Here is a 20735-nt window from a genome sequence, read left to right as displayed (position 1 = left end):
ATATCTCCACTTGTAGCTGGTCAAGTGATTTAACCCACTGCGAAAGCATAGAGCTCTTCTCATAAACCAAAGCCTTTACAGCACGTTTTGGTCTTGGAACATGTGCGTGAGATGAATGCGCGCGAGAATGTAACAACGCCAGACCGTATGATTTATCGCAATGGGAACGCGGCGCGAGTTTTTTGGGCCTGGCCTGTCCTAACGCATTTTGCTCCAGCCATCAGCAATGATTAAACACCTGCTGTTGCGGGGGAACAAAGCACACTAATCCAATATGTATTTCTGACATCTTAAATATCTTCCAATCCCCTGACATCACTGGCTGCTTTTCCGCGGGATGGGATTCTAAAACATATTTTTCTAATTTATGGACGGACTATAAATCAAAATTAAGCCCACGGACAACGAAATATACATCAGTGAGGCGGGTGAGGGAGAAAAAAGAGGAAGGAGCCACATGCGCTCAGAACACAGCATCACAGTACACACAAAAACCCCTCTGCGCATTGCCACAGTCTGGCTTCATGTTCCTCGTGTGGGTTTCTCTGGAGCTTTGATCTCTCTCTAAAATAGTTTATTGAAGTTGTAAAAGTTGTTAAGAAATTTCCAACCCCACAATTTACGCCCCATTTAATATGCTTTGCTTTTTGTGAAAATAGTGTTTTTTTATCCATCCCAGAGAGCCAAATGGCCTAAAAAGGGCGTGCTCTTACCTCAATTCTCATAAGGTAAATGCAAATTATTACTATTTGTATCTAGTTCTCAAAGTGAGAGTTTGTCTTTGCATGCACAGTTCTGATCCTCAATATTTCTCGGGTTTTTAACGTCACTGTAGGGAAATTTTTATACTCAGAATCATTCTTACACCCAAAGTGAAAAACAAAACAAAAAACATTGTACTTTACTTCACTTTTTCATTAAGTTACTGCTGCGATTTAGTGTCCGGGTGCAATAGGCCCGCTGTCCCCCCATGCGCCAAGGTGACGCTTATTGCATGTGACTCCTCGATTTCGCTGCTTCCCTGCATTTACAGCACATTTCTGCCGCTCTATGTGTTACCGCACTATGAACTATTTGGACAACTGGTGTTTGTGGCAGGTAATGGATTGTTTTTTTCTTCACCTCTGGACTCTGCTGCCTGTTTGCTGAGAGGCCATTTTTACCAAAAGAAGCAGCAGTCCACAGAAAAGATCAAACATTATTCTATTTGTCCGCTCATGCTACTGCTACAGGAATTCACGGTCTTTGTCCTATTGTGTCCGCATTAGTCTCACCGCGCTGTTGATTTTATCTAAAACAATGACCTATTACAGGAAAAGTGAACCAAACTAATTGTTTATAGTGGCCATAATTAGTGCGTTAATCGCTGCATTTCATGCTGCTTGATGAAAATAAAGTACTTTTTCAGGCGTATAAAGTTTGTGACCAATAGGGCAAGTAATTGTCATAATGTGTTTTTATTGATATTTATGTAAATAAACGAGTTCCTTTAATCAGAGCGTCGGAATCAGGTGAAAACATTTGGTTTGATTAAAAAGAAAATCAATGCGGCGCTTATTTCAGCACCACGGACAGCGCTCTAGGCGCAGGACGCACGGGCCAATTTGCATCGAAAACGACCCTGTCAAACACGTTTTGGAGGTACGTTTATGAATGTTACCCGGGCATTAGAGCGCAAATAAAGACTGATTCCTACCGTGACTACAGTTAAATAGCTATTGTCACAGTCAAAGAAACTGAATTTAAAAAAGAGAACCATATTGCTCGTTATTGTGTGTGGATAAATAATATACTCGTGTTTGCTGTTGAGTAGCCTATATAACCACAACAAAGTAAGTATTATCTTAACCCACTTTCTATTATTAATAAAGGATTATTTTTTGTAAAAGTTTGTGTTTGTAGAATTGTTCTGAACAGTTTTGGAGAAGAACCAGAATAAATCTAGCACAAAGAGTGGATAAGACTGAAATACACCATCAGTTTCTTCTGTTTTCTTGTAAAACCAACTAAATATTGAAAACAAAAAAGCATTCATTAACAGATGCTTGACAAATGCTGAAGCTTGTCCCCATTCAGCGACTTTTATGTCACACAGCACAATTTAACAGCAGCGTCAGTGTCCACAAAATGTATGCTTTGTTTTAACAATCATTTTCATCTTCTTGACAAATTACCTTGCTTTGGCTATTGCCTGCCAGTGCTATTTCCTCTGCTGTGGAGGGGCTCACTTTTTCATCTGTCTTGTTACCATGGCCCACATCATCAGCCTTTGCTTATAAAGCTCCTAATACCAAATTACTGCAAGAGCTCCTTACTGTCTCAGCTCATGTTTACCAAGCAGGGTACACCAGGGCCTGTAATGTAAACAAATGTGCCATGTTAGGTCTGCCATATGATTCTATGCCCTTGTTTTAGACACCCCTGTGGCAGTCAGTTGAAGAGGAATTTGTGATTTACTACTGTTGTCAGCAGATATGGTTAAAGTCATATGAACACATAACAAAAACTACCACTATGTACTTCCCATTACATAAACAGAAAGGTTTACAGTGTTTGGGGATTAGTAGGTGCAATAATAATAGTAATGCAACAATAATTTATAATACATGTGTTAGGAAAATTCATTACTTTTTCTGTGCAGTCGGACTACGAAATGCAGATTGTATTGTAGCTTGTAGAAACCCATTTAGAAAAACAGCAGATACTTGTACATTTTTTGTACATTTTACATAGTCTACAATGCAACAATGCTGTAGATTTTCTATCAAATAAATCCAAGAGAATGTGGAAGGGAAGTGTGTATGGAGAAGATTTTTCATTTTGCTTTGTTTCAGCTCTGGCCCTTTCTACAGAGGATCCAATCAATCTGCCAGCTATTAAGTTTGTTAATTGATAATGCATACTAATTAGGCTGTGCGTAGTTACTTTGGAGACTCAGAGGAGGTAATTGTAGGCACCATTCCAAATGGAGTTTTAAACAGTCTGTGCCAGGTAAAAATTCATTAGGCGGATAGATTGGAGAGGACAAGGAGCAGAACAGGTGTAGGGGAGGGGCTGCTGGGTCAATGTTTAATCCCATTCTATGGAGAAATGATTCTATTATTTTTTACAGTGCTGCTTAGTAAACTTTGCCTCTGCCACTTCCTCCATACTCTTAGGGAGAAGACATGCATTTAACACCATGAGACATCAGAATGATGCCTGTGTCTTAAAGGCTTCTGTGCTAATTGAGATGATTGTAGTGTGTTACTGTCCCTCAGTTTTGGTGTCAGCCTGATGACCCTTTGAACTGCCTGTCATGGGTTGGATAAATGAATGTGCCCCTCACAGTGAGAGACATTGCCTGGGGATCATGTCACAAACATGTTTTACAGAGCGCTTCAGTGTCTTTGTCACTGACAGCACTGATGGTGCATGTTGAACATTAAACTCCAGATAGGAAATGGGAAGAGATGGAAATCTACCTTTTCAGTTTTTCTTCAAACATACTAACACTGACTTTTCAGTCAACTGAATTTTCATAAGAAAATGAATATTTAGCAAAATTGAAGAAATACAGAATTACAAGTTTTCACTTTTCATGTGCAGTCACGTTATTTTACTATCAATAAACCCAAATTAATCCACATTCCCTTTGTCACACTCATAATCATTTATGGTAGATATTTCACTTGGAGAAAGAGCTTATCTGAGATTTTTCCCTTGTATGGTAACTTGTTAAATAATTTCTCTTTCCCCTCTCATTCTGTGTCTCAGTTTTGTTTGTTTCTCACTGCCTCCTGGGACCATGAGAGACAGACAGCCTTGCCAGATTCATTTTCTGATCAAAGCTGTTTGATTTGGTCAATTTTGCCACATTGGAGACGTTCTCTATTACTGAGATAAATAGCCTTGGGCTAACTGTCAACAAAAACTTGTAAGCTAATAAATTATTCCAATTTCTTCCAGCTGGATTTCTCTTGGGAGTCAGCCTCCAGGAAACACACTTTTTGATTAGTATATTTCAGTTTGTGTGTGTGTGTTTGGGCCTGCAAGTGTGCGTCTGGACACTGGGATGTGTCGTTTTTGATTAGCAGGCAGCCTGCTGGAGAGGAGAGCGGCAGAGGGGGCTGTCAGTAGAAGGAGGCCTCTAATGCATTATGCATTGACAAGACTTGGATCCTGCCACCAGGCTGGTACGCCTGGGAGAAGAGCTTTAGTGCAGCTCACCTGAGGGGCTGCTGCTCAGCCTCCCCTCCTCACCTCCTCCACTCGGACAAACCCCAGGTGTGTGCTCTGACTGACACACACAAACACTCAAGACAAATACAGCAGACTTTCTCTCAGTGCTGCCGGCCTGGAAATGGACCGATGGGCAGCCAAAGTGTGTCATCAGCACAAACGGACAGTGAGAGAGCACATGACTGATAGGTTGGAGGGGAAAATTGATCGGCTCCATGTCTCAAAGCCAAGCAGTCTGTCCACTTGCTGTAGGTCTGTCCCTTTTCTTTCTCCTCCTCCTGGCATGTTCTTCTGCTCAGCCAGCCTTGGTGACTCAATAAGGCTCAGAGTGCTCTGCATCTCCAGCCTCCTACATTGAGGCCTGTACCCCTGCAGACAAATAACCGTATGTACAAGCACCAAAGACACACACACCATTCATCACCCTACCAAAACTGTCCCCCAATGATTACCTTTTCCAAGCTTGTAACAATCCCAGGGAGGGAGCAGGAGAGAGAGATGGTAAATGAAACTTTTGAGGGGTCACTGCTCTTGTACTTTGGCTATTCATCTTCTCTCTCTGCTTGTGTGGTGGCTGGACGGCAGGAGTGCTGTTGGGTAATTACCTTGCAGTGTGCTGCACTGCTTCATTATGTCCTGCAACTCCAATCCTCTGAAACATTTGTAATTTAGTGTGGGAAGCTTCACACGGCCATACTGAGAGGGAGACAGTGGTGTGTGTCTGTGGACTGTGCACATGCACATGTCGACGTGAGTAGTGCAATGTAATCATGTATGAATATTATTGCTGGGAATCATTTTTACTTCCAGCCCAACGAGGAAATGAATTGAAATCCAAGTCATTTTCAGTTTCAAATATTGCACATTATTTTCTGTGAGTATTGTTTTTCAAATGAGCGACTGGATTCAGATGTGCTTGCCCATGAAGCATTCATAAAATTGAAGTGCTAAACACAGTTTTTCTACATTATATGGCTCTACAAGCTACAGTTCAACTCAAACTTGAGATCTGCTTTTCATGGTCATGATGGGTTGTTAGGGAATTGTACTGGTCCGGAGTAACTGACTCAGGTCAGTCTTTATGTTTCCTGAGTTAAACTTTGTGGGATAATCACTTTGTGTCAACTAATGTGACACTGACTGACAGTAGGTCTTATCGTAAAGGCTAACAAAGCTACTGAGAGATACTTTATACTCAGTGACACAGTGACAGGGTCACATTATATGTTAGTAATACTTCAGTGTGCTAATATTTAAATAAAATTCCCACAGTTAACAACTGAGAAATTATTGATGCACTGTCACATAGATAACATGGTATTTGATTTAAACACTGACCTCACAAAATTGTTTTGTGCTAACACTATCCCAAGCTTCCTGCTTGTAAAGTTGCTTTATTTCTAACTGTGCCCTTGTTGTCATCAGAGAGCTCCTTTAATGAAATGGCTCCCTCAGTAGTCCCTGTTAGAGACTCACGGTCTCTAATCTACTAATCAGAAAACTCATTTTTCTTGGCCATAAGCTCCCACAGCACTGAAACACTCATACACATACATGTGTACATGTTTTCCCAGGTTTGTGTGAGCAGCTTACAGTACTGAGCCACCCTATCTCCCATCCAGTGAGAGCTAAGAGTGGGGAGAGCAGCCACAGCCAGCTGGGTTGTAGGAGTAATAAAGAAGGAGAATCAATAGGGCATGCAATGGAGCCAAGGTGCTGCCATTCATCACACTGCCTCCCTGACTCCCATCATTCATCATGCTCAATGAGGCAGCAAATAGGAAAATGACTATTTGTATCAAACACATCTGCACTCATCCACCAAGGTATTTTATTCCCATTAACTCCGTGAGTAAAATACGCACAAGCTTGTTGTTTTTTCCTCCTTCAGTCATTGTGTGTCTGCTGTGTTGTTGCTTGTGTCTTTTTGTAAAAACAGACAGGGCTCCAGAGCATCTTTACACTCCCATTCCCAGTTTTTCTGGACCACACCCCTGTCCCACCTCGACGAGCCCCTCCCTCCCAGGTCTCCAGTCCTATCATCCTTTATGTGCTGTCATTGGTGCCTTTTCCTGGATGTCTTCATTGCTTGGCTTTAGAAACGCCATTTTGTTTGGCTTTTGGGTTTATGCTGGTGTAATAAATCTCTGTTTGACTGGAGCGTGGCTTGTGTTATTCCAGCACATCACAGTCACGCCTTTGCTCTATAAATTACCCACACCAGGTAAAGATGGAAGTGTTGATCTGCAGCTAAAGGGCGGATGGGATGCAAATGTGGAGGACTATCATCATTATAGTGTAATATCCCATGAAATGGCAGGATCATTACAGTCTATGGTGAGATCATTATTGTCTATGAGCTTTATGAGGTTCTGGGGAGAGGGAGCAACGATAAGGGGAATGGGCCTGTGTGCACTCGCTCAGCTTTTCAAGCCTTTTAAACCTGTTCCTCAACCTTTGCATTAAACCAGCGCTGTTTGTTTTCAAATGCCTCCCATGGTGGCAAACTCATCAGATCATTATGGGCCTACAGTTTTAATTGGATCTGTCAAATTATAATTAATGTGGATGATCCTCCAAACACAAAACATAAACACGCAGCTTCTCATTAGAAGCACAGTAATGTGGTAAAAGGCGTTTAACTATGAGAAGACAAGATTGACAGCTATAACAGCAGAGGAAAAAGCAAGGCAGATTGAAAATGTATTTATTTACTTTTGGTATTCAAAGTCCAGATAACCTAATCAATACACTGTCACAATGGTCTGTGCATTAAAACAAACCATAACAAAATCAGTACAACAGAAATTAATAAGCCCATATATTGCTAACCGGATATTTGATTCATGTATATTTGATTCTACAGAGCTGCAAAATCAGTGTTTCACTTAGTGAGGTTGTCTAGTGGAGGTCCTGAACATGCTCCTCAGTGCACTAGGAAAGGCCTAGCCCTTTTTCCATCTGTAAACTGTCTTTGTCTGATGATGGCCATATGCTCACACATAGTAAAAGTACTTGCAAGTTCAGTTAATAAACATTGGGTCTGCACTCTCTCCACCTATATACCTGGCTCAATAAAAGTTTTTTGTATAAAATATGTAAACCAGTGCTATGGAAATGAAAAGAAGCCAAAACCCTAAATAATGCAAAGGGCTTTTAAAACAAATGTGAATTAAACTGTAGTTAGTGTTTTATGTGACAAAAATAAATTATTTTAAGATGTTCGTCTGTATGAGTAATGTTTGAGTGGCTAAAATAAAAAGTGGCAGTCGTCTACATACAATATAATTATGCGTAAAACCAGCGGTTGATCCTCATCATAAAACTCAGCACACCTCAGCTTCTTTTCTCCCATCTGGCCTGGTGCCTGTGCTTCACTTTACCCTGATCTCCTCTGGGACCAACTTGCAAAGTCACCGCCTGCACCAACAGACCTTTCACATTCATAAAATTCATGAGATTTTTCACAAATGAATGAACACAATTTTCTACCAATTTCTTCATTATGCAAATATGTAAAATAATGCATTTAGGCCAATTACGCTTCCACACAGTCCCAAATTTAACCATTTAAGACATAATTGCAGAAACTATCAAATAATTACCGCTACTAATTGTGAATATCTGTGACAGATATAACAAATTCTTTCACAAATTGCGTTTTATTCAAAGAGCCACTGATTGCCACTACAATATTTTTTTTGTGGATAGCCATTTAAATAATAAAGTGAATGAGAACTTGTTATAAAATTTGAACAATTTATAAGATGGTAATTTGAAATGATGAGCTAAATTGGTCCAATATCCAAGCAATATTTGTGTAGTCTCTGGTCATCTCTCACTGTTATAAGGTCTCTCTCGTCCTCTTTGCGATAGGACTCTATACTGTATCGTAATTCTATTTTATTTAATTTTTTCTTATTTATTGTTAATACTCTTATTTATGATAGCAATATTATCTAGTTATTATATAATTATCAAACACATTATCTGCCATTGTAAATAACTACAGTAAATATTCTTAATTCATTTTTTTCCATTTATCAAAATAGTGAACAATCCTAAGATAAATATTAAAAAAGAACTATTGTGGATGTGTCTGCTATAGAGCTATAATCTATGATATCCATGGACCGTTAGGTTATAGTTTGCACATTTTAAGTCACAGTACTCATCTATAACAACTTAATAAAAAAAACAAGTTCACTGACTTCTGTGCTAGAAAACTGCTGTGCCCAGTGGGAGCTGAAGTCACCGTAAACATCATCACGCATAGCAGGTCTGTTTTAAAGGTATTGAAACATTTTATCTGACTTGTTTTATAAGACCTGTCTTGTTATTATTACTGTAGGCTATAACACAAATATGAAATGGTCATCAAAGCTGTGTTCACACTTTTACATACCACATCTAAACTGTGACTTTACCTGACCAGCCAGAACCACACACTTTGACAATTTTTTTACAGAGTGATTTTGGAGCCATATGTTGTTTCCTTGATTTCAGAGAGCGGCGTGCTTTGTTTGCGTTAAAGTAAACATGGCTGCTTACCTGTTAAAAAAGATAAAAAACAACGTAAAAGATTGAAAAACAGCGCATATTTTTACAGAATCAAAAATGGAAGCACCAAGCAATTATTTATCTCAGGTAAAAGAGGTTATATATGTAGTTCTGAATATTAAGAGAATTTTGGAAAGTAAATGTCTTCTGCGTTTGATAGATACATCCTACAAAGTTGTTGCAGTTGTGGTTGGGTCATCTCAAGTTATAGGATGGAGGATTTTCACCCTCTTATTTTTCAGTTTCATCCTGTTTTGGATTTGAACAGAATGCAGAAGGGACTGACTGGTCAGGCTGAACCAAACCATTGTTAATGCAGCCTAAATGTGTAGGGACCTCTGGCTACTTAGAGGTCATGTGGACACAGACATCTATTCTAGCCCCATTTAAAGTCACCACCATTTATGATTGTCCTGCTACTGACCCATAAGCGGATTATGGATGTCCCTCAGGCTGTGATTTGTTTAATCCGTGGAAATGATCTTGGTGCTATGTAAACAAGCCAAGTGCAGAATGAAGGAGGTCACCCAAGCGTAGCGGGAGGGCCCTATTTGTCAGGGACCCATCATAAAATACGCAGGACGCTGCTGGAGATGCAATGTCTTCATTTTACATGGAGGGCGAAAAGTTCAAAACCTTTCCTGCTGTAAATTTTAGCACAAGGGCCCTCATGAGATGCAGCTGCATGTTTATTTCAGAACAGAATCTATTTAATGCATGATATGATAAATAGATTGTTTGTTGTTTACTGTCATATAAATATACATAATACATTTTAATTGGTTATGAATATTTAATTCTTACATCTCATCATTTGGCTAGTGTTTTTTTTTTTTTTTTTTTTCTTTTTTTTGATTCATTATTATGACTATTAGTTCTTTACTCATCCCCCACTAAACAATGTAGCCTCCATCTAAAAACAATATTGATGCAATTGAAATGTTTCTTTTTAAGTGTAGGTTCTTCATATTTGAGGTATAGGCTCTTTCATTCTGCCAGTAGTCAGAATTGCTTTACTATTTTGGGATGTACATCTTTTAATTGCTGCTCTGGGTTCCGCGTAACCTCTTTCACAATAAAAGTGAATAGAGACGAAGCAAGGGATATTAAGGCAGTCTCCAACATCCAGGACACAATGGTGCAGTGATTGATGGGGGACAAAGTGAGGACAGCAGTTAAGGGGGAATCCTTGGAGACACAGAGGCGAGTGTGGGGCTGATGCGGGTAAAATACAAAAAGAAAACATTAGAGGAGGGGCCAGACCTGGTTTGGAGTCTATTTGTATGAGTAATCAGGCGGCGCACGTGCACAGGCAGTGGTCCCTCTCTGTCAGTCGTGTTTACTCACCGATTTTCTCAACAAGACAGCCATTGACACTGGATGGATGGGGCTAATCCGACACAGGGAGGAACAGCTCTGCCGAGGTTAGGCGGCTGAGATAGAGCACCCTCGACACACTCCCCTCACCTAATCTTCCGGCAAATATTTATCACCATCAATTTGGTCTGACTCTGTGACATTAAAATAGCCCGTATAGATAACCCCTGCCTGCAGAATCGATGGAGGCTCCAGACGACCTGTTCGTCTCCGTGTGTAGCGGACCATTGGATCACAGGGAGAAGGTCATTGCAGTGGCACGTCACACCTGAGATCAAATAGGTCATCTGTGCAGCCTCTGCAGCTCAAAACTGGCTGTCTGAGCGTTTCTTTAAAAAAAAAAAAAAAAAAAAAAAAAAAGAAGTAATATTCACCTATATTTTAATGAACAACAAATCTATGCCTAAAAATGGTTTGGAATCTTGGTTAGGCTATGTTCTTTCTTTTCTTTTAGGCCTACTACCTACCAAACAGACAATACGTATTTATATTGTTATCATGTATAGTTCATTCGATTCTGATAAGTCTGATAAGTCACCAAAATGTTATTCTCGTCAATAAAGCGACATATGCACTCTACTCACAGAAAATGTTGATTCTGTGGTAAAGCCGTTTGGTTGCCCGCTCAATGAGGGTTCATCTGATGCTCCCTTTTCCTGTGCGCTCGCGCCCTAATTGCGCACAAGCCTGCACGCGCACATTTCACTAATGTCACATTTAGATTCCAGAGGCAAAGCGCGCCTCGAGGAACACATCTCTCTCTGTACCTCCTGCTCCTGGTGTAACTGAGCTGCTGAAGCTCTAATCACCATTCTCATCTTACCGGTTTCTATACACGTGCATAGCTGCATGTTTTTGTCAATCTTTATAGTCTACTTTTTATAGGCTATAAAAACCCTATAGTCTTCATGTGTAACCAACGCGCATGTCTAGGCTATGAACTGCTCACGCGCGCAGCACCCCCACAGAGGCACATTGCCACGCGGCGCATTAGAAAAGTCCAAAGTCATCCAGTTTGCTCTAATCATTACAATTAGTGTGAATTATCACCGGACTCTGACAGACGTTCCTTGTAACTCTCTTTTATTTCCAGCCCGCGCTAATCAGCGCCTCTCATTACAAACGCTGATTAAACCGCAAATTAGCCAGCAGCGGCCCCGTCCGCGCTACCACTGCATCGCTCAATATCAATTAAGTGGAGCAGGCCGTCTGTAGTCTCCCAGCGCTTCCAAATGCTTGATAGTGCCACTTATTAGTTTGGAAAACTCGGAAAATACCAATAATCAACGGCCATGAAGCTGTGGGGAGAGAGCTATGGGTTTTCCCACAGCTCACTACAATCACACGGAAGAACTGCAGAGCTGTTAAGGCTCTGCAAATAAAGGCTGTCACGATCAGAGTCAATACCAAACCATAGCAGCACCACAGGCTATAGGCCCGATTGAAAGCTTCACATTCAAGTCCATTTCAAGCAGTTATTCAATGGGGCGAACATATGTGCCCTTAACATTGTTTGAAGTGCGCTTGCTGCAACTTACAGACAAAATAAAATAAAATAAATAAATCTATAACAGGCCTTAAAAAAGTCATTTGTCAAGGACAGTTTATGAAAAAACTCCGCAGAAACTTTATGCCATAGTATGAAATTGATTCTTTTTCAAAGTGTAAATCAATATCAGATGTACAAAGATTCTAAACATGTAATTTCAGAAGCAATTTAAACTTATGATAGCTGATTTGAATACAGAGAATGGGTATACTAAGATGAATGCAGACCAGTTCTATCAGTCACTGAGGAGTTAGTGGGACTATTTGGACATATGGACAGCTGTTCGCTTAACCCACAGACATATAAATAAATGTTATAAATAAATTTTATAACATATATATATATATATATATATATATATATATATATATATATATATATATATATATATATATATATATATATATGTGTGTGTGTGTGTGTGTGTGTGTGTGTGTGTGTGTGTGTGTGTGTGTATGTGTGTGTACACACACACCTATATATAGCCTACTAGATAATAGAGCTTAAAGTTGTTTTATTTTGTTGCTAGTACAATTAAATTTTTATTTACATCCATCCATTGCTATGATTATACCAGGTCAAGCTAACTAGTCCATTCTAATGTGAAAGGGGGGAATGCTTTGACAGTTAAAATAAATTTGACAATCAGATTTTGTTTTGATGTTTTGTTTTTTTTGTTTGTTTTAGTAAAGTACTCTCAATTAATGTCATATTGAGAGGAAATCAAATTGCTCTGAGACCTCAGCCATTAGTGGCACTGAGGGCAATTGGATGGGGGTCCCTCCAGGTTTGGGAACCCTAGGTGGCCGCCTACTGTTGCCTAATGGTAGTGCCGCCTCTGCTTCTGAATCATTCCTATAATTTGAATCCTCAAATTAAAGTTGAGTGTTTTGAATAGGTTTTGGTACAGCCCCCAAAAATGGGTCACTGTGTGCAAATACTTAAGGAGTCAACAACTGTATCTGAAAAAAAATGTAAACAGATCCATACCCTAAAGTCATTTTATATATGCCTTCAGTACATTTACACTTTAGCAGATCTAGGCTAGGTTAAAATCAAACAACTACACAGAAAATGTTGAACCTGATATTTTCATGAAAACAAAAACAAAAAAACAAGCAAAAAAAAAAAAACATGCTTATGGGGTAAATTAAATCGAGTGCTGTGGGGCGTTGGTCATATACAACAACTGGCAGGCTATTAAAAAATATTGGCTAGTTCAGACATTTTTCTTATCATTTGTATGGTCCGATGTGGTAGTCCTGCTCTTTGATCCATTTGTCTGTGATCGACTCGCCATCTCTGGAGTCTAGACTGCAGCAGCTGCACAGCTCCACATCTCTCCAAACACCGGACCACAAGGCACTACTTGGGCAATCTTGCACCCCATAACAATGGCAGACCCAAGAATAAGGCAGATTAAAATTAAAACCGGTATCGTTAAGAGGTAAGAGACGCCCATGTTGAGCGGAGAACTGAAGATACCAAAATTACTTTAAAATCTAAATTTGCAACCAGTTTTGTGCTAATGCTAAAAGCTAACTAGCATAGGTTCCTTTCAATCACTGGTTATTTCTTCATTGAAAAATTTGTTGCTCTGCGTTTTTTGACACTTTTCACTTTTCAATTTATTTTGAGCAATATCTGGGTAATCTGAAATGAAGGCTAACTATAGTACAGGGTTTCCGCTCCATTGCATGCTGCAGTCTCCCGTCGTAGTAGCATCACTGAATGTTGTTTTGGCTGTGTAAAATAATACTAATAATAATAAAGTGTTATTCAGAATCTGATAATCTTACAGTAAATTAAACATTTGTCAGCACACAAGGTGTTGCACCTAAGTAATCTAATGTGGAAGTTATAAGAATGTACATTGGCATGGCATTACAGTTTTCCCTTTAATCATACTCATCATTACACAGACTTTAAGGCAAGTATAGAATAGAATTAAAATGTCAACATTACCTCTCTGTGTCCCCATTAAATACAGATTTTACTGAAAAGTACAGTAATGTTGACCTATTATTAATTACAAAACGTTGGACATAATGGCCAAGTTTGTTGTCATTTTCTGTGTTCGTGTCTCTAGTCAGGTATCCAATAGGAAAGGAGTGCGAACCTCACTTGAGCTTTATGTTGGCTTGCCAGTTCCTACAACTAAAACCTGTTGGGAGAAAAACAATTGTATTTGTATTTGTTCCTAATATGCAAAGAACTAACAACCTAGGTTCAGTTGTGAGTGTAGTTCAACAGCAAGAGCTAATATCCTACCTGAAGTACTCAATAGCTGGTCTTCAGTGTTGGTACCTTAACTGGTACTGTACTGTACTGTACTGTACTGGTATTCTTGGGTACTTTTTCTCACTTACTTTTACTTTTCATCATTAATCTGTAGCCACAGTGTGGAATAACTTTCTAAAGTGCTCTCTCAGCATCCATGAGGTACAAAATCTTTGGTATTTGTATTTGTTTTTTTCTCGATAATGTACTGTAGATTTACATTAAACAGTAACTTACGCCGATGAAAAAACATGACATGACATTCTATGTAATTACACCAACAATATGAATCGTATGAATACAGTGAAATTATATAGGCATCAGCCTGCTGCCAGGAGTAAAAATGTTAAGTATTTTTTCAGTTTTGCCGTCCGCTATGGTGAGAGGTCCAGGTTATCTCATCTCAGCATTTTTCCACTCCACAACTGTTATTTACCATAAATTCTATGGTAAATACTACAAAATTACTTGAAGTGTACTTTAATCAAGCACTCTTTTTCCATAGTGTGCCAAGGAATGACATTTGCCAGGTCAATTATACCAGCAAGAGTATTGATCAGTAAGACCACACATCACAATCAATGAAAAGTATAGATCTATATTAAAGAATAACTTTACTAGTTTATTTAACTCTTACTGCTGCAGAGTTCACACTCACTTCCTAACATCTTTGCTTTCTTAGTACTTGCTCCTTCACTGTTCTCTCTTTCAGTGGATTGTACCTGCTCTTTTAGCCAGGCCTATTTCCAGTGGCTTTGCACATTCCAGTCAGTGCTTCTCTGCCCTAGCGAGGCGGATGCCCTTAATAAAATGACAACAGTAATTTGCCTTTGTCATTCCGGTCCCAGCACAGACTACATCACGGCTCAAAAATACAGTGCTCGAGGAGGCAGCAACCCAATGTGTGTGTCGGCTCCTTCTAATTCCTTTTTTTCTATTTTCCAGAAAGCTGCCTTTTCCATTAAGCCTGAGGTGGCAGGTCTATTTAAACCAGCCTCGACCCCACCCCTCATTCACACAGTGCTCCAAGTCTGGGAGAAATAAGAAATTAACATCACGACTGGAAGGGGAGGAATGGACATTTTGTTATTAGACTGTCCTTCAGTTTTATTCAAATTATTCCAGGCCTGCTTTCTCCATCTTCCTTCTCATTGCCACCTTCTTTGGCTCTAAACAGTGACATCACTCATTCAGCTGCCCCCCACATATGGTCCCTGTTTAAAAGCTTCTTGATGGAAGCAAATTAGGATGAGGGGTAATTGATGTAAAATATGACAGAGTGCAGTTGACTTCATGGTTAAACAAGGAGCACGGCAACATGAAGGGAAGGGTCCACAGTAACGTGCGTGATTAATGAAGGATCGCCCACTTGCGTGCATGAACCTGATTTTATGAAAAATGAAATTTGTGTTGTCATTCCAACAGGCAGTCACAGCCGGAAAAAGACTATTAGTTGGGTATCATTATCAGTAGTTATATTTTCAAACTCCATTATGCCAATCAGGGTCAGAATCTGTTTAATAGATTTAGTTCCATTTGGCCTGTAATTGATAAATAATCAAAATTTATCAATGTACTCAAACCAATTTTCACTAACAATCAAGGAAAAGAGGCCCATTTACCACCTGACTTGGTCCAATTTAGGAACTAAATTGATGATCAATTAATCTGTAAAAAGGACTGCTGGTGTGTGCGTGCTAAAGGCAGTGTACATGTGTGAGGAAGCCGAGCAGCTTAGTGCATAGTCGGGACATGCTTCAGTTTAGTGATTAATACAGTGAATAACAGGACTCCAAATTGCACTAATGTTTATTAATATGAAGAGGCAAGATACATGACAGTCAGACGGTACACCACTTTATTTTTTATTTTATTCATGATCCACCACAGATTAGAACATAGGTAGTACGGTACCCTTTAAATTACTATTTGCTCTGCCCCACCCTCTTGTTTCAGTGATAATGATAAAAATAACAGTAATCTTGAAATAAACATAGAGCAGCCCTTTGCTGCTTTGTTATCACGCGAATTCCTTCAGTGTCATCAATCATCATTCACTTCCTCTTTCTGCATGGTTTCATGTATTAACCATGCACATATTATTGCATCAAAATTTGGAATGTTATTAGATTGACTTAATTTTAGTTCAGTACTGGCCGATATTTGATATATAAAAATATGTGAATATTTTTTTGGAATTCTCTCTGTAATGATAATCTTATTTTTACAATTTATCAGAAATGTGCCCTAACATGCCTGTAAATAATGAAGGTGTGTATATAATATATAGATCTCAGCTCAAAAATACAATAGTGTGCATACAATAAAAATGTGAACACTTCTCATTCCTTGAAGAAATCTTTGTTGCTATTCATGACATTCTTAACAAATGATAAATGAGTAAACCTTCATAACAGCCACTGATTATTGTTCTACATTAAATTCATGAATATATGAAAACTGGGTTGATTTTGCTGTCAGTGCTCTGTGTGTGACTGCAGTATTGAGAACGGATGATGTGTTGGCTCCATGTTATTGAGGTGTGTATCTTGGCGTCTTGTGGGAGATGATCTCGGTGTTTCCCTTCAGTCAGACAAATGCTGGTGCCAATGACGATAGATGGCCTTGTCTGAAAGAGGTGACCATCAGAGCTCACCTTTTCATGGTTCAACCTATATTTTACATCTATGGCTGTGCATTTGTGTTGTTGGCCGTTTGATTGAGCATACATTGTGTCTTTAAGCCTAACCTGCTTTTTGATGTGCTCCCTTTGTCTTCAGACTGGCTAAAGAAGAGATTGCGTACATTAATGAAGCAAAGCAGCAGGAGGAGAAGGTTGAACGGCTGAAAGCAGAGGCCGGAGATGACTATGTGATCAAAAAACAGGTACACTTATTGTCATTGGAATAAACATTCAAACCATGTGTTTTATTATGAAGGAAAAATATTATATTTGTAAGCCATTTCATCAAATTATTATTATTATAGTCTTTGTATCGTATCAACACTTATTCAGCGTTAGGTTTATTAATTTCTATTAGTTTGATGTTTTTTGATGCATGAGAGAAAGTTCTTGGCACAGATTAACATTCGACCGTTTCAGGAGACCTTAAAATGCACTGCGTGTATTGTTTTGTTTGTGCATTGTGGCCCAAACTGAGCAGCAGACTTGGCTGGCATTAAACAAAGAGTTGACTGGGCCAGGTGGATTATGGTTGAATATGAGAGGTCTGAGGCAGGATGGATTAGCGGCTTTTATTTTACGGGAATCAATACTCTCTAAGTGTTGTCTTTATCCTGCCTTGATGGGATAATTCCAGCATCAAAGCAGGGAGCCATGACTCTTCTTTTGTTTCTGCACTCCTCTGCTGTAGTGGGCCTCACCTTGTCAGATTAGACCAGTTGGGCTAGTTGTTTGCTGCCTTTCAAGGTGTCAGTTATAGTCTGCCAGGCTCAGTGTATTAGCTCATCTCAGCGGCTGTCAGCGTATACGGCCGTGTAATGTACATGTGCGAGAGTGTGTGGTGCCTTCTCGATGAAGGGCTCCGCCAGGAAGCAAGCATCATGAGTGAGTGTGTCTGACAGTGTTAGCCAACTCTGCTCTGCTCCTTAGGGTGCCGGCTAGGGGGAATTCCACATTAGCTGCGCCTCTGAAAGTTAGCCTGTCTGTAACAAGGCTCACTCCAGGCGTAGCAATAGCTCTTTACGCTGATTACTGTGCTCTCATTTCAGGGTTTCTTCATTCACTCAGGTATGCAGTCAGATCAAGGTGGTCCCCTGCTGCCCATGTCCCGACCAGATCGATAACTCAATAACATTTTTTTATACCACGGCTTGTTGGAGATGTTAACCATAACATTGAATGTGGGGCAGAGTGCACAGGCTGCACAGAAACACAGCTATTCTATAGTCCTGCTGGTTGACTTAATACACTCAATATGCAATATGTGGTTGATTTTTGTTTGAAGAGCTGGTAATAGAAATTAGAATGTAGACAGTCCATTAATTTAAGAGTAACTGCTACACTGATGAAATATTTGTTTGATTTTAGATGGAAGTTTTGCAAGAATCAAGAATGATGATCCCAGATTGCCACCGCCGCCTGGCCATAGCACATGCTGACCTTAGCCAACTATTAGTGAGTAACAGTGCAACAGTCAGCTTTTTCTTCCTAAACTTGCTGTACAATGAAACTTTTTTTTTTTTTTTACTAATTGTGGTACATATGGAGCTGTTTAACATGTTTAAAAGGTTTCAAAATCTGTATTCTAGTTTTTCTTTAATTATTGCCTTTGTTAATTTATTTGTTTTATTGGTACAAAAATAAAATTAAATGTACTCCATAAATGGAATTGATGAGCCAAAAGGCATAGTACACTTACAGTATATTTCTTGTTTTTCTACTACTGCACTGAGTTGACTTTCAACAAAATATTTTTGTTTTAATTTATTTACTAAAAGCAACAGACTTACAGAAATATTCATGTGTTCTTTTGCAGTGAACCTTACATGGATAATTCAATGATATGGGGTGAACTTAAGGCAAATGCTAAGTTGTGTTAACCAAGTCTAAAATTAGATTTAGACAGACTATTTTGACTTATGCTAAGTAAACACCTGAGCCATCTCCTAATTTCTTCATATTAGCTTGTGCACTGCTCTGAAGCGCTCATGTCCCTTTAGGACTTGAGCAGATGAGGGTGAGAAGTAAACATAAGCATGCGTGTCTTGGGGTCAGTTTAATTAATGCAGAGCCGCACAGATGCCGTTGCTTCTGTGAGTCATGGGAGAGTCAGACGCCCAGCACTGCCCCCTTTCCATCACTCACCCAAACTCTCACCTCCTCTCCTCCAGATGCATCATATGCTAAATTATTATTAAAACAGGCAAGTAAAGGTCCACTGCAAGACAACTTTTAAAACTAATTTTGAATCGTATTCTAATAAGGTTCAGGTCTTCTAAAATGATTTTGAAACTTGATTCACATGTTATCACTTGATAGGGTGTAGTAAAAGTTTCAAGTACTGTAATATAAAATACTAAAAACTAAAAACTAATCAGTGATGTTTGTGTATTTTCAGGAAACAGAAGAGGATTTGGCAGAGGCTGAGGAGTACAAAGAGGCCAGAAACATATTGGGTTCAGTGAAGCTTGAAGGGTGATTTCTGAGCTCCTTTCTGTCCTCACTGAGATCTTGCTGAGATCCACTGCTTAAATGTCCATTCCTTTGAACTGACATTTCTGAACTTCTTTTTTTTTTCCAATTCTGTCTATTCTGGCTATTTACTTTTAATGTGCCTACACATTTTAATAGAATTGTGCTGTATATTCAACCTCCAAGATTGAAAGTAAATGTTGTGTTTATAACATAAAGCACATTTGAATGTTTTCTTTAGTAGGCCTATTAGGGTCTTCAGTGCACCTGTCCTAAAAAGCCTCATTTCTGATGTCCTCCTGTTTAACTTGGGTAATACTGAAAGACTGTTATCAGCTCTAACATTATAACCCATCAGTAGGACTTAATTGCAGCATATTCTGTGCTGCTGGCATTCTGCTCCAACAGCAGTGAAATGGATTGTGTCTTGATACCTACAATAAAGACAAGAGCACTTTGGGCAACCATGTCAGGCAATGACAAATGTTGGTTATGGTCATGAATGACAAAATAAACCTGTCTTTGATCCATCTATTAGGCTTACCCATATCACAGCACCTCCTATTAAGCCTGAGGGACTCCTCCCTAAATAGCCATACTAATAAATGAACTCAATTGGAAGACAAATTAAGGTTACATTTGACTTCATCCTTATTTTACAGATTTGGATAATTACCAGAATCACCCCCAAAGTCTCATTAGCGCCCTAATGTGGCGCTGCTACTGCGTGACATCTTGCCCGCTCCATCTCGTTAAGGAAATCACTCTTCAATGCTGATTATTTTATTTGGAGGTATAATTATATTTCTTTCGGATAAATCACGGCCTAATCGACTCAGTACAGAGGGCAGCGGCGTTAATTGAGGCATGAGATGCAGCAACGAGGCCTACACCTGCGCTTTAAACGTCCAGCTCCACATTGTCCTCATAGCTCAAACCAATGCGACCCTTTCATTTGTGCTTCTGGTTGCAAAATCGATTCTCTTCAAAAATCTTTAATTGACTATAATGCTTTTTCTTTGTTACCAAAAGAATAAAACTCAAAATGAGCCTATTTTTCTTTTCTGTTCTGGTGGACATGGAATTATGCCAGCAGTATGCAAATAAACTTGCTATTCTCCTTTTATTTCCAGAACCATGTTTTTTCAGTTTTATTAAAAGTGACTCCTCGTCTCCACAGCGCGTGAAAATGTCTACTTTCCACTCAGATGCACCGCATTAACTTACACTGGGAGAATTTGTTTTTTTTTTTTTTTTATTTACTAGCTAGATAAGATTGACGTAGCCTAATGGTGTTATATGAGAATGAAAAGCATGAAGAAGCGACCAGGTCTCACTTATTTAGACTCACGAGCGGTTATAGACCATAGCCTAACGAACAATAACTCAAAAGGTAAACATAGGCATTTGGGGTATAAGCAAGAAAATGTTAATAGGCATGATGTTATCTAAAACATAGCCTGTAGTTTGCAATAGATAACATAACATCTAATATAAATATTTATGAAGGTAATATTACCATATCTTAAATTAATCTAACAATAATCTAATCGTAAACCGCATTAAGCGCGCAAGTAGCTAATCATGGGTTTG

At 39.1% G+C, this 20735-nt stretch overlaps 1 protein-coding gene across 3 annotated transcripts in view; it reads left to right on the top strand.

Annotated features, from left to right (window-relative positions):
• tbca (tubulin cofactor a) overlaps positions 1-20268 on the top strand; it is a 35995-nt gene extending 15727 nt beyond the window's left edge. Inside the window, exons 1-4 of one of the 3 annotated variants that reach the window (XM_020921759.2) lie at positions 12998-13154; positions 16768-16873; positions 18039-18125; positions 19069-20268. In XM_020921759.2, coding sequence (XP_020777418.1) covers positions 13102-13154; positions 16768-16873; positions 18039-18125; positions 19069-19149 — 327 coding nt within the window. In that variant the 5' untranslated portion in view covers positions 12998-13101 and the 3' untranslated portion in view covers positions 19150-20268. Of the gene's footprint in view, positions 1-12997; positions 13155-14418; positions 14547-16767; positions 16874-18038; positions 18126-19068 lie in introns of those variants that run through there. The other 2 variants (XM_055153392.1, XM_055153390.1) reach the window with 2 other exon arrangements.
• The last annotated feature ends 467 nt before the right edge of the window (positions 20269-20735 follow it).

The sequence above is a fragment of the Boleophthalmus pectinirostris genome, unplaced genomic scaffold, assembly GCF_026225935.1.
Source record: "Boleophthalmus pectinirostris isolate CB_2022bp ecotype Guang Dong unplaced genomic scaffold, ASM2622593v1 HiC_scaffold_18, whole genome shotgun sequence".
NCBI lineage: Eukaryota > Metazoa > Chordata > Actinopteri > Gobiiformes > Gobiidae > Boleophthalmus > Boleophthalmus pectinirostris.
Note: the sequence above shows the minus strand (reverse complement) of the source record. Positions and strands in the feature narration are given on the sequence as shown.